Raw genomic sequence first — 15,156 nt, 5'->3', positions numbered from 1 at the left:
TGTGAGACTTTCCTTCAAGATATGTGTGTGTGTGTTTATATATATGCTTGATTCCCTGGCTGCCTCTGGGCACCCTCAGCTCCACCCAAGCTGTGTGATTTTTCGGGTGCCAGATTTTCTAGGGAAACCGTGGCTTGCATGATGGTCATTTCCCTATCAAATATCATAGTCTGAGGTGGTTATGAATGCACCTTGAAAAATTTTAACTGAATAAAATGCTCCCCCATAAAATTTAGTTTCACAGGAATGTAATTCCAACATAAATTAGGCCTTTGAGTATAACCGACTTCTGTTCAGACACAAGATTTGAAATATATTCGACAGCCACTTAACCATAATAATTTTATTTCCAGTAAAAATCAAAGATATTATACAACAGTAAACATAAATTCATAAAAGATTCATCAACATATAAATATATATGTACACCTATAAAAGTATAAATTCTTTATAAAAATCATTAACTTCTCCAACACAAAGTTGAAATATGGGTGGTAGGTTATAACGGGTGTATCATACATTTCACACTAAAAATATTTTTTAGGCATATTGAAGTGGCTATTAGTCTTCATAAGCTTATTCAGAAATTCTTTTCTGGCTGCTTTGTGAAAGTAACAACTATTACTTCCACAATGGTCGACAACAATCTAATTACTGATTCAGATTTCCACAAAAGAGAAAACATTGAGCTATGATGAAACTGGAATGTGGAAAATTACAGTCATAAGTTAAAATTAAGATTTCTGCATCTAGCACACACTAAAGTTCAGTAGTGAAAACCATACAATTTGATATAAGATATTGAAACGGAAAGACACTGTATGCACTTTATCAACTCTTAAGGAAAAAGTATTTTGTTGCATTGCTATGTTATACACTAATTTGTGGGTGCTAGAGTAGTAGTAGTAGTTTTGACATTCACTTAAATATCCTTCACTACAGTTAAGGTGTTTTCCATAACCAAAGGATGATGTTCCAAGATAAATTATAAATATAGTCCATTATAAGTATTACGTCCCTCATTACTGTATCAGATGGGACCAGGAATTTTCTTGTGAAAGAAAAATTCATTCCAACTTTTTCAAAAGAAATACCACTATTCTATTGGAAGTTTGATTACTGCTCGTTAAAGGGGATTTTTCATTACGCTATCAGTATGTTGGTACAAGAATTTATTACACTGTGAATACAAATTTATTTCTAGATTATGCCTTAGTCAAACAGATGCATGAAGCCCATAGCAATAATATTTATGCATGGGAAAAGCAGCAAAATTGAGGGTTTAGATTTTGCTTGAGAAATTGATTGAGACGGAATTTATTTCTTGTGCATTTGGTATGTTCAAAGTTTTAATTCCTAAATAATTTTCTAGTTGACAAAATAGTGTGGAAATACACCATTTACCTATATAGCATTACTGCTACCATTATTAAATTTTCCTTCAGGATTTAATGGATGAAGGCTGATTCAGCTATTTCAACAAAGTTACAATAATTCACATAGAATACTTTATAGACAATAATATATAGATTTAAAAAATTTTAATCGTGCATATTTAGAATCACATGGTAGGAAACCAGTTGAAGGTTAGTCAGTGAATTTAACAAACAATTAGGAAACAACCTAATTTTAGGCAGTTATCAGCAAATATAAGTGAATTTCTTTGAAGTTCTATGTGATTTGTTGAAAATTCAAATATGTAAGCAAACAATTTTGCAACATATAATTGTCAACAAGAATGCAGTCATCGAAAAGAAGGAATTAAGTTTTGCATCTCCTTGTAATACCCCTAATTTAGATTCCATTGTTAAAATATGACATTTGAAATTTCAAAACAGTGAATTCGCTGTTTTCTCATCTTGTCTCTTGGAGCAAATAAAGGATTTAAAAAATAGATTTGAAACTTTGACAGATGATACATACTCTTTCAGTATTCAATGTTTTCCCTTAAAAATTCAAGAAATATAAATATTAAGCAAACCCCAAATTCTAATGCTAAATTAAAACCTTTTACTATATAACAGGAATGGTTAACATCACTTACACTGATTTGTGCTGATTCATTTAAGCACTAATCAAGACCATATGAATGACTAAAACCACTATTCACAGAAGTTGATTTCTTTCTTAAGAATCCCATGAAACTTTTTATTTACAAGGCTCTAATTAGTGGCTTTTAACACTGATGTATTTCCAAAACATCTGATTATGCTTGTTTAGGAAGCCTCCCGAGTCTGGTTTCAAATAAGCACAGGCACTATACTCATACTTGAAACAAAATTTAAAGTCACAATGATATTCAAGATTTTTCACAACTTATTAATAGTAATTTACAAATAAGAATATTAATATAATTACTGTAAGCTCTCCAGATGTTTAAATACCATATTGCAAGATTCAGATATATGACCTTTTGGTATCAAACTGTCCTAACTATTTCTATGCAGTGCCTTTGAAAAGACTATAAAATTTGTCGAGTTGTAGTTACCTCCTCGTTTCCTCTCAGTTACAAAGATTTCATTAGAATCATTTCAAATGAAGATGATATGTAAGAAAGTAGGTTTTTGTAATGGACCTGTTCAAAGTATCATTCGGGCCATACTCTGCCCCAACCACCATCGCCATATTGGTAATCACCATTTCGTCCGCCTTCTTTGAGCACAAGACGTGTTTCCTTCACTGCCATTCCTGAACGACCAGCAACTGCCTTGACCATATCGTAAACTGTTAATGAGGCAATAGAACAAGCAACTAATGCCTCCATCTCCACTCCAGTGCTCCCTTCACATGAGACAACTGCTAAAATAACCACCTCCCATGTCCTTGTATCAAGTCGAAGGTCCACTTTCACAGAAGTAAGAGGAACCTATAGAAAATAAAAAGGGATATGAAGCATGCTAATTTATGTAATGTGTAAAAACACTTTCTTTCACTTGCATGAAATAAGAAGGCTGAACTTAAAAAATTGTTTATTGGCATAGAAATCTTAACGAAAAATATATCATTTAACGTAATCTGAAGCATGTCGAAGTAATTAAAATAATAATTTTACATTATAAAAGTGAAACAGTTTACTGATACACTATATATATTATTGGGAAAAGTAATGCATATTCTGCTGTAAATACTTTAATTTGATTTACTTTAATACCTTGTTTTTAAAGCTTGCCTCAACTCTCACTTATTGCAGTGGCTTTGGTATAAAATAATTCAATTCCCATTTCTAACTCAAATTTTAAGGAATTTGCTCTAACAAAATGGCAGTGAATATCTGTTGAGTTCCTTATGAATTTCTCATTATAATCAATAATTTAAAGGAAATTATTTAGTTTCAATTTCACATGGATAATTTAACCATTATTTAAACACAATGAAATAAGGAGTAAATCTTTATAAATAGGTATGGAAGGAAGGTGATGGGTTTAACAAGCAAATTTTATTTCCTGTTTTTGTTGGCTGAACTTTCTTGGAAATACAAAATAAGGTACACACATCCTTTATAGTATATGTGAACAGAATGGGCTTGAGATAATACGGAACAAAATTCATCAGGTATGTTTTCTATCAATTGGTAATTTACTGTTTAAGGTAGGTTTTGAATGGACACTGACTGAACATCACTAATTTCATAGCTTTGCCCAACAAGACACAACATGACACTTAAAATTTCATTAAACTGTTCATCAATTCCACATGTTTTCTACTTCCCTTCAGTAAGTCCAATATGCCAATCCTTTTCCTCCGCCTACCATGCCTACTTATGCTTTTCCCTCGGCCAGTCTGCAGTTTGCTTTGGATTTATCTCAACCTTCTCTCCTCCACCACCATGCCAGGTACTTTGACCTTTTCCATTCTCTTCCACATCCATGTCTCAAAAGCCTCCGATCTACATATATCATCTTGATTCAACTGACCATTCAAAACCTTGATCATATTAAAGTTTTAATTAGACTTTTCTCAATATCCCCAATCAAGGACCCTGTCATCAATACCCTCCATGTGAAAGCTTTGCCCAATGCAATTCTTTGTCTTAAGCCCCCAATATTTTGACCATTATGGTCCAAAACACTTCTGAGATAGGTTAATTGTTTCATCTGCTCTAGTTTATTACCTCCTATTTTCATATTTAACTTAGCCTTTATCTTTCATGAAAATTTAAAATCCTTCGTTTAGTTTACATTGATTCTCATCTCATAACTATTTCATTGACTTTCTAATGCTCTCATCAATATTTGAAACCTCTTGACTGACTGGCCAACTAGCACTTCATCATCTTCAAATGTAACTGACTTCATGAATTCACCACGTGCCTACCTTCAGTTCTTAGCATTCCTCTTTTATCATCACCTCCGCATATATGTTGAACAACATGGCAATAATGGACACCCCTGTCCTACCCATCTTTCTAACAACTCTCCATCTGCTACTCGCATCTGAGCGATCTGAGACATGCACAGGTTGTAGATAAGTCATCTATCCCTCAAATCTGCTTCTATTTTTGGCAATGTATTAATTAATTATATCCAGTTTATTCTATCAAATAGCTTCTTGAAATCTAAAAAAAATACATATATATATATATATATATATATATATATATATAAATAAATAAATATAAATATATATATATATATATACTCATTTATATAGAAACAGATATAAGGAAAAGGGATAGGAACACACATAAAGGACGAACACAATAAAGGTGGGGAAGGCGGAATCGAGAACGGATCACAAGAGTAAAAATATTTCCTTGACCGGGACTCGAGCACCGGATCTTTCCACTTGCCGGGCGGATGCTCTTAACCGTATGAATTCTAACCAACCCACTGTCCTTTCCTCTTGTGTCGTGTGTATTTCTCCTTTGGTGGGTGAAACAGCCCCCAGACGCCATCTCTTGGCTAAAGAATAGGGGCGCTTGGTGAGATATTAGACCCACGGATCTCAGGGTAAATTACATTTCCTTGATAGCTCAAGTGGTTAAGAGCATCCGCCCGGCAAGTGGAAAGATCTGGTGTTTGAGTCCCAGTCAATATATATATATATATATATATATATATATATATATATATATATATATATATCCTGATTTTCTTCATTATTCCTTTCTATCCATGGCATTACTACTGCTATGGCATCATGCAAACCTCTCTACTTCCCGAAACCATTGAATCACCCCGTAAGTTAATCATTTGCCCTCCTCTTAATCCTCTAATTGCTGATCCTAAGTAACATCTTAGTTGTATGCAAAATCAAACTTATTGTTCAATAGTACTCACATAGGGCTGTCATTTTCTTATTTTGATGGGAAATAATTCCTCCCTCATCAAGGTTACAAAATAACTCACAAAAACTATACTTCCTGTGTTTTTGTGCCTTTACTCTTAAATAAGAGATGTTATCTATCCCCACAGTCTCATTAGATTAATTCTCTTAATGCTTTTTCTATTTTACAATTATGTCTGGGCTTAAGCCATCCCCATCCATGTCATATTCTCTTTCAATGTCTAAACTTGCTGACCTAATATCTTCACCATATTTAAGTCTGACTTATTTGGGGCTACACCACAATCAGTGAAGAAATTACTAATAATAATGTTAATCCTACAATACATACCTGGTGGCATAAAGGAATCATTGCAGCTGTTGATTTAGCTGCCATGATCCCAGCAACCCTGGCCACACCAAACACATCACCCTTCCCTATGGCTCCATCACGAATCAGTGACCCAGCTTTCTCTCCAACCCAGAGGACACTCCGTGCAACTGCCATTCTTGAGCTGGATGCTTTTCCTCCAATGTCCACCATTTGGGCATTCCCTTTTTCATCCAAGTGGGTCAGCCCCTCTTTGGGACTATCTCCCCGAGACATTTTAGTATTTGGGCGGTAAAAAATATTTTTGGATTCTGCAGTTTTGTGCTCCATTTGTGTTTCATTCACAGTAATGTCACATGACTCAAGGGGGTTACATTCAACATATTTTTTCCAAATGTTAGCCAATGGAAAAATGTTCGATTCATTACTTAACAAGTGATGGCATTCAAGAGAATCCTCTTTTATATCTTCATTCTCATGAACTTTCAAATGTATACCTTCATTCAAATTCTCACTAATCGATAAAGACTTCACTTCACTGGAATTGAGGGCACTTGGGGAAACAGCAAAGTCATTTTTAATTGTTTTCTCACTGGAATTCACTGGTAATTTAAAGTTTTCTAAAGATGAACACATGATTGGTGTATTTATCACCTCTTTCCTGATGTAACTAATTTTACTAGCATGGATTTCCTCATTACTAACATATTTATCTATTTTTGAGAACATTTTCCCACCATAGTTAACTTGAGGAACAGCAACTGGCGTCATGCTCTTCTCAATACATTTTAAACAAAAATTTCTTATTACAAACATTTTTACTTCACTACAAAAGTTTTCACTAACTGATTGAACACCATTTATCACAATACTATGTAATTTTGTGCGATAATTGGGAAAACTGTAAGACAGCTTTGAGGAAGATTTATTTGACTCTAAAATCCTTGTTTTTAGAGGAATATTTGCATTTATTCTAGAAAATATATTGAGCCTGTTATTCCTTTCTTCATATGAATATGGAGACACTGAAAGCAGAAGATCCTCACAATTACCCAGTATCACAATTAATGCAGTAGTAATTCTAACAAAATCACAATATTCATATGTTCCACTGATTTTATGCTCATAAAACTAGGCCAACCTCAATACACCCATATATTCAATTATCCACTACATTTCTTTACAACATTTTGGTCAACTAAGTTATTTCCATTAGCTTATGACAACAATCCATGCGATAAGAAGTGGGTCTTTCATGTCTTGTATGAAGCCTATATTTACTATTCACTAAGTGAAAATAATGCTGCAAATTTGTTAAGCACTGGTTCAATACAATGTAGGTCTTGCTGAAAATTGTATGACACCCATTGTAACCTGGATACATCTCGTCATAAATCATTTGGTGCGTTTTGGAGGAACAAATAAACAATCTGAAATCTATTTCAGGTGTATGAAATTTAACATGGCAAGGATACATTTCCATATTTTTGAAAGAATGGACTATAAATGTATAATATTAGTTGTAATGATATATAACAGTTAGGCTTTCACGTGAATAGAATTTTATGTAGACATTTTTCAAAATTTTAGATGGATGAGAGAAAGGTTTCTATAAAAATTACCCTAAGAAATATTGGCTATACTTGAAGAAGAATAGAACAGTGGACGAATCTATTTCCACGAAATAGGTGATTCAGGATAATAAGACCATGGCAATGCCCTTTGGAGGAAGTTAAGAATATGTATTAGAAAAACAGAAAGAGGAAAATAGGAAACAATATAGCCATATTTCTGCGGTGAATTCTTGGAAGATTTATAAATAAGAAAATGGTGATAACACTTCAAATGATGACTTTGGATCTAATATGGCTGTTGCTTCAGTGAAAGGTGAGAGAGATATTACTCATGAAGGAAAGACTTCGAATGAAAATGAACAAGTCATATTTTGAGTCCACAAAGACTAGCTTTGAGTATTTCACTACCACATGAGATAAGAATGGATAAAGTTGGATATTTTGTACTAAAACATGAAAATAAAAGTAGATGAAAGTGTAGAAGTTGCTAGAGTCATACCATTTATATGTGCAAAAAGTGTAATATTCAATTAAATCCAGACTTCAGATCTTACATGAAACTGCCTAGGGTACATGTGTTGCAGTGTACTGAAGTGTACACCCTTACAGCTATTGGTAAGTGAATGTATCATTTTGTCAAACAATACAAAAGATAAAAAAATTAATTGTTTGAAAAACAAATTATTTTGGTTCTTATAAAGCGAAGTTAATTGAAGAAATCATCACGGTTTTGCTTTTCCTCATTAACAAACCATACAGTGATTATAAAACTGAATGAGGAAGCATTGTAATCATAAATCAACCATCAATATTAATTCTAACCCTTAGAAAGATTCAATTAGATTTGTTTTATTTCTTTGCATACACACTATCACAGAAAACATTGACAATTCTTGGGATATATCATCATTAAATCTATGCAATGTACAACTAAAATAATAATTTTAACATTTATACATACAGAGTAGTCATCCACCAATTAGAATCATAGGCCGGTTTTTCATCAAAGGTAGGTTGCTCATTCCTGAAAATGACCGATGCATTCTAGAGCACCATAAATTAACTGTATATCTAAATGTACATAGTTACAAAAGCTGAATTTATACCTAAGGTATTATTGCTAATCTGAAAATAAATAATCTATCATGAGCTTTCATGTCAGTTATGCAGTTATACAATAAAATGCTTGTGTCGAACTTTGTTACCTTTGTACAGTGTGACATATACAGTGGCACAACCAGGATTTAAGATAGAGTCATAAAGTGTAAACGATTATAGGAATCATTTAAACTCTAATGGTTTCATGTTTATTGGTCACTGCCATAAATATTAACTTCGAAATTTACAAAAAAATATGTATTTGCAACGAAGAGAATAATTTTCCAATGAGTTGTCAAGCATTGAGTTATTGTTTTTAATTCATTTTTAACCATATTCCACATGGCTTTGCTTTTATTTTCAGATGTGCATCACTGAACTATTATGCATTATTTTGACTTTTGCAATGGCATCTCTCAGAAATTTGCAAGGCTGATGGTACAAGAGTAATTTGAAAAGCTCTTGGAATGAAATAGAAATAAATGACTAGCCTCAGTGAAACTTCTCAATTTTTCAATGGGGTCTCTCTGTACACCAATGTATTTGGTCCGGCAATGTTCCATGTCTTGATCCCATCTTGAAAACTATATTCCTTCAGGTCTACAAATAACCTGTTTACTTCAGCTGTTACTTCTTCGTTTGAAGAGAAACTCCTTCCACCAAGGAAAATGTTTAACTAGGGGAAGAGATGGAAATGTGATGGAGCCAAATTAGGCAAATAAGGTGGGTGTGGCAACAATTCATATCGTAGTTCATGTATTTTTGCCATGATAATGACACTTGTATGTGTGTGTCCATTGTCTCAATGAAAGATGACATTCTTCCTTGCCAAACCTGGCCTTATATTGTGCATCTTTTGCTGAAGTTGGTCCAGGTGGTTAACTTATTATTTTGCGGTAATTGTTTGGCTAGCGGGAAGATAATCTATCAGCGGAATCCCTTTCAAATCCCAAAAAACTGAAGCCATCACTTTTCTGGCATACCACATTGCCTTTGCTTTCTTTGATGGTGGTGAATCAATGCGTTTCCACAGCTTTGACTGGTGTTTTGTCTCTTGGGTATAGTGGTGGACCCAAGTTTCATCTGTTCCCACTGTTACAATGTGATATGCCTATTTAAATGACATCCCTACTGCTTCAGCAATTTCTTGCACTTTCAGTCGGCAATCCTGCATGACCATTTAATGTAATTATGCAATAATTTCTGGATTATTGGCACATTTTGGCCGACCACTACATGGATCATCATCTAAGCTGTACCGATCAAACTTAAACTTGTTTGTCCACCCGGCAAGAGTTGAATATGAAGGAGCAGAGTCACCCAGAGAGTTCTGAAAGTCGGCATGAGTTTCCTTTGTTCCATACCTTTTTTTACGTAGTATTTATTCACTGCCCGAATCTCAAATTTTTCCATCTTCACAAATCACTACAGGGGAAAAACAACCGATAGGCATCGGCACCATAGATCTCTTCCCAAAGCACTGACGTGTTACATGTTTACTCACACTGGATTACCTAGTACTACGTGGAAAACTCGTTGCACTAGTACTGATATCTGGTGGTGATTCCGAGAACCTTTCAATTTACTCTCGTATTTTAATTTTATCCTGAGATAATCTGAATTAATACATATTTTTTATGCTTACATGATGCACATATAACTTTTGCTATCCAAGAGCACTGTATTTAAGGTGAGTCATAAGCATGAAAATTTTAAATGGGAAAGCTGTATTGAAATGAAATGTAAAAATATCGACAAATGTTTGAGTTTTTTTATTGAGATCTTGTAGAGATATCACTTCCACCCATTTTACATGCGATAAAAGTATTGAAATGTAAGACATTGATGGAGGAGCACAAAATCGTTTCCAGGTGTTTTTTACTTGGTTGTTGAGACTTATTTGTTGATATGTTTGGTGTTACATGAACCGTGTTATGGTCTGCAAGGCCAGTGTTAATAATAGATATTATAATATCAGGAAATGAAGCTACTTTTCCAGCCACTTAATGGAGTATTGTATCTAATGTATTTAAACACATATTAAAAACCTAATATAAATCCTATTTGGCTGATTTATAGTAAATGCTGCAAGATGAATTGCTATTGTCTTGGTCGTAAAAAAGATGCAACACAAGTACAAAAAACAAATAGGAACTCACCAGCATGCTGCCGTTTTTTTCGTAAAACTGCAGCCCGGATTGTTAATAGAAGATCTTCTTCACTTATATTGGCCCGTAATGCATCCCTATAAACAAAATAAAACACAAAACTAGGACACTCATGCATTAATAACTGATTAGTTTGTTTGGTAAGCCCCAGTGACCACATACTAATTCCAGGAAAAATGAGTAAAATTATTCAAATTTACCCATATTTACTCTCCACTCTTGGCACCTCCTTATTAGATTATGGAAAATACCCAAAAGAGGGCACTTTGGAAAGATTTGTTGTGAAAAGAGCTAAGACATTTTAATAAACAAGTCCATTAATATGTATATGTCATGCAAGCTTATACCACAACAAGCAAAATTATTAACTTTCACTTCTGTTTTTTAATAATGTGGTTTAAAATGGGTTTTTATTCGGTTTTACTTAAAAAAAATCAATGAACAATGAGGAAATGTTTTGGCTGAATGCACAAAATTTATTAACAACTATATTCATACCTTAATGAAACCTCAGCACTGCCAAGCAGGCACACCTTCAGATTACCATCAGCTGTTATTCTGAGACGGTTGCAGCCACCACAGAAGTTTTCAGTCATTGAAGTAATGAAGCCAAATTTTCCTGCAAAACCTGGTATATGGTAAACCTGTAGTTTAAAAAAAAATCCACATTAAAATAATTTACTAATTGATATATAATATATCAACAAAAGTTTCCCGAATATATATATATATATATATATATATATATATATATATATATATATATATATATATATATATATATATATATAAATAATATTACATAGAATCATAATTTTATAAATTTTATATTATATATATATATATATAACATTTAATATTACATAGAATCATAATTTTTAGTAGCAGAATGATACATTTGTGTCGAACATTAGTGTTTGTAAAATGTGAAACATTTTCCTGAATATCAGGGGAAAAAAGTCAGTCCATATATATATATATATATATATATATATATATATAATCAAAAGCTGACACATATCATCAGGTGCGCTTATAATGGACTGACTTTTTTCCGCTGATATTCAGGAAAATGTTTCACATTTTACAAACACTAATGTTCGACACAAATGTATCATTCTGCTACTAAAAATTATGATTCTATGTAATATTAAATGTTAGAACAATAATGGTGAATAATGCTTACTCCATCAATGAAGCCCCAAGTTGTGAGCCAGAAGCAGGACATTTCTGGGAAAAATTGACCAAGGAAAGGTATCTGCTTGGATTATTTTATGTTTAAATTTTAACAAGTGCCTAATTTGATGGATTTCATATGAAAATGATAAATATTCTCTACATTAGTGATAAGAGGAAAACATAGAACTTCTTTTACTGACAGATGAACCGAGTGAAGAAATGTCACCACCAATTATAAGATGAAAAATTAGTCATTAGGCCTCCAAATTAATCATAAAATAACCTTTTTCTCCCTCTGCTTAGCATCAATATTTAAAATAAAATAAGTAAATTTGATTATTACCTTTGCAGTGTCATTCTTCCCGCCTGGAACCTTTGCCATTTCAGGCCATTCAGTCTTCAAACCACTCAACATTTCTGAGAATGGCACAAGCTTTTGTCCTGTTCCCCAGTCATTTCCTCCAAATGGCATGAACTCAATAAAGCGTACTTCTAAATTTGGTTTAGACTCAGTCAGTCTCACAAAATCAATCAATTCATCCTCGTTGAAATTACGCATCACCACACAGTTGATCTGCCAATGAATGAATGAAACAAGCAAAGAGGGTGATGAATACAGAATGTACCCTGCAAAGTTTGTTCAATTATTTTTCCAAAATATAATGTGACACTTTGTCAACTCATCTGAGGATTTCTATTGATGTACTTGAAAGACTAGGATTGGAGGAATTTTCAAATGAGAGTACAAGTAAAGAGAATCTGCTCTTTCAGACCAGATTCATGAATGCTAAAAAAGCTTATCTCCTTATGAAAATATTCATTATTCTTTAACATCTGCTAGTCCCTGTCATCAGTTTTGTCCTTCTTGCAACATCTTCATTGGTTTAGTGCCCCTTGCTTCAAGATTATCACCCAGGCATGCTAACTTCCTCTCCCTTTTTACTTCTCTTCTACTTTAATGCACCACTTGGTCTGCGGTTCGGGATATTCTGAAGCATCTGACTTCTGCAGTTTATTACGGCAATAGATACTGCTGTTCTTTCAGAGTGCGGCTATATATTTCTGTTAATTAGGTTACCAAAGTAAAACCCCATAGCCTACATACTTTTTGATAACCTCTCATTTTATTTTCATATGATTTACCTTCATACCATATTTCTCACACTGATCTAGTACTATGCTCCACAATTAATGAAAGAGAAATTTTCTAAGGATTAGCAAAGATCATAACCCTAACTTAAAAGGAGCTCGTACAAAGGATCCATAAACACATACTGGGGATAAGTAATAAAAATTGCACTCATATCATTTCCTGTTCTGTGAGTTTACTCTAGGAATGTTAGGAGGATACCACTGTCAGGCATCATCTTCACTCTTATGATACCTTTTCTTTAAACCAATCTTTTATCCTTGACTACCTTTCCAGAAACCCTCCCCACTGGCTGGGTGTGTGGGTTCACCTATACACCGTAATGAAAATTAGAATCACATACTTTCTTTCATCTTGATATAAAAATTGCCTTTAATGACTTGTAGAGATTACGCTGAACGATGTAGTTCAGTTATGGGCAATCAGATGATTGTGCTCCCAGGGTGCCCTTTATTTTAACATTGAGAGCAAATAAAACACCAACTTAACTCCTATTATATCTCATGTTCAGTTACATTCCTAGACTGATTGCCATATTTTATCTAGAATTTCTTTCCCTCCTACCTTTTCTTCCCCTGGTGTGTGCTTGATTGAGGACCTGACAGCACTTCCATGGCTGACTCTATAGTGCTCTCTAGTACGATTGACAAGCTTTTCAAATGCATTAGAATCTTTGCATCATTTCTGATATGTTTTGAATTTTTCACCTTTAACCATTGCCCTAGAATCTAAGATGGACCAACATAGTAGTCCAGTGGGTAGATCGCTGGGCTACTGACCTGAGGGTTTTGGTGTGTTTAATGGGTTTGAACAAATTTAAGTTGAAATACAGCATATCTAAAGTCGTCCACAATTAATACCTAATAGTAGCCAAGGTATAATCTATCACATGACCAAAGAATAGTGAAGGCATTGCAAAAGAGTACACCAAATGGTTATAAAAATTGAGTAAAACAATGCTATTGGAATGAAATAGTAATACCTTCACAGGGTTAAAGCCATATTCCAATGCGAGATCTATCCCAGACATAACTCTCGACCATATGGAACTACCGCCGGTTCCATCTGAACTTTTACCCCTTATTCCACTTCTTGTGATTTTTGCATATCTTTCTGGCCTTAATGAATCAAGGCTAATGTTAACTGATGAAAGTCCTGCATGGTATAATTCTGGAAGCATACGGGTCAAAGTTAGCCCATTTGTAGTCATCAACATTTTGGGTTTACCATTAAGTGCTGAGATTGCTCCTGTTGAAGAGATAATGAGAGCTAATTACATTCTGCAAAATATTTTCATAACAAAGTCAGACGGTGGCAACTCACGGACAATATCCACCAGATCCTTTCTTATTGTTGGCTCTCCACCAGTTAGTCTGATTTTGTTAACTCCTTCACGAACAAATATTTCAGCCAATCGGATAACTTCATCGGTTGTAAGAAGTTTGTTCGATGGTGTCAGTTTTACTCCTTCGCGGGGCATACAATATTGACCTAAGAAATAAATGTGCAACGTTGATACGGAATTGTTGGGGATAATGATACGATCGGTCACTTGTCAATTTAACTTACATCTTAAGTTACAACGTTCAGTTAATGATATTCTAAGATAAGTATGAACTCGTCCGAAAGTGTCAGTAAGTATTTCTGGTTTGACAGCTGAAGTTTCTGGTCGTAATTGACTTAATTCGGTCTCCTTCTCAACCTGTACGGAGAACTGCGTGTTATGATCATTTCGAATATATTACCAGAAAAATGCATAATTGGGGTACCACTCACACTGATATTATGGAGCTTATTACTTAAGACACTATTACTATTCAACAACTTCCTGATGATGCGATTAGAAATAGACAGGGACGGAAGCATTTTATTAATTGATCCTCTAACTGATTAGCGACATAGGAACTCTAGTACTGCTATTACATAACGCATATCTTGATATTCGCTTAGGTATATTTTTTTATTATGTCCTCGTGTCCAACGTGAAGGATGGCATTTCCAAAAACACCGGACTCGTGTACATTGAAACGAAGAAAATAATTGAGTATCATTAGGCAAAAGAAAGATTCGTTACGTTATGGGCAATTTACAAACGTAAACACAGCCATTTCATGTTCGTATCAAATAAAAACATCTAATAACAAAATAAGTAAACAACGGAAAGCGTAATGCTTGAAAACGCGGGGCAATTTTGAGAAACCTATGGAAAACCAAAGTTATGTAGTAAATATGGAAACGTATTCCCTTTTAGTTATCATTAGAAATCAAAATTAAACTATTTTTTCACAATTGTGAACAAAAATCACTATGAATTGATTCAATACTCTAACAAAAAAGCCCAATGTTGAAAATATGCGGTTGGTGAATTGTTAGAACTTTATGACGGTGAGG

The 15,156-nt window shown here is 33.8% G+C and overlaps 1 protein-coding gene across 2 annotated transcripts; it reads right to left on the bottom strand.

Annotated features, from left to right (window-relative positions):
- Window positions 1–328: 328 nt before the first annotated feature.
- Window positions 329–14,873, bottom strand: Mocs1 (Molybdenum cofactor synthesis 1). 2 transcript variants are annotated; one of them, XM_071598584.1, is made up of 9 exons: window positions 14,542–14,873; window positions 14,335–14,467; window positions 14,089–14,256; window positions 13,748–14,013; window positions 11,959–12,189; window positions 10,935–11,080; window positions 10,428–10,513; window positions 5,618–6,621; window positions 329–2,866 (listed from the first exon to the last, which is right to left on the bottom strand). In XM_071598584.1, exons 1-9 carry the CDS (start codon window positions 14,629–14,631, stop codon window positions 2,588–2,590), a joined length of 2,403 nt encoding a protein of 800 aa, XP_071454685.1. In that variant the 5' UTR covers window positions 14,632–14,873; the 3' UTR covers window positions 329–2,587. The 2 variants fall into 2 exon arrangements, with proteins under 2 accessions (XP_071454685.1, XP_071454686.1); XM_071598585.1 differs by lacking the exon at window positions 329–2,866 and adding an exon at window positions 8,132–8,194 and having other exon boundaries at window positions 6,516–6,621.
- Between the last annotated feature and the right edge of the window lie 283 nt (window positions 14,874–15,156).

The sequence above is a fragment of the Hetaerina americana genome, unplaced genomic scaffold (assembly GCF_022747635.1).
Source record: "Hetaerina americana unplaced genomic scaffold, ioHetAmer1.1.p SCAF_10, whole genome shotgun sequence".
NCBI classification, from domain to species: domain Eukaryota; kingdom Metazoa; phylum Arthropoda; class Insecta; order Odonata; family Calopterygidae; genus Hetaerina; species Hetaerina americana.
Note: the sequence above shows the minus strand (reverse complement) of the source record. Positions and strands in the feature narration are given on the sequence as shown.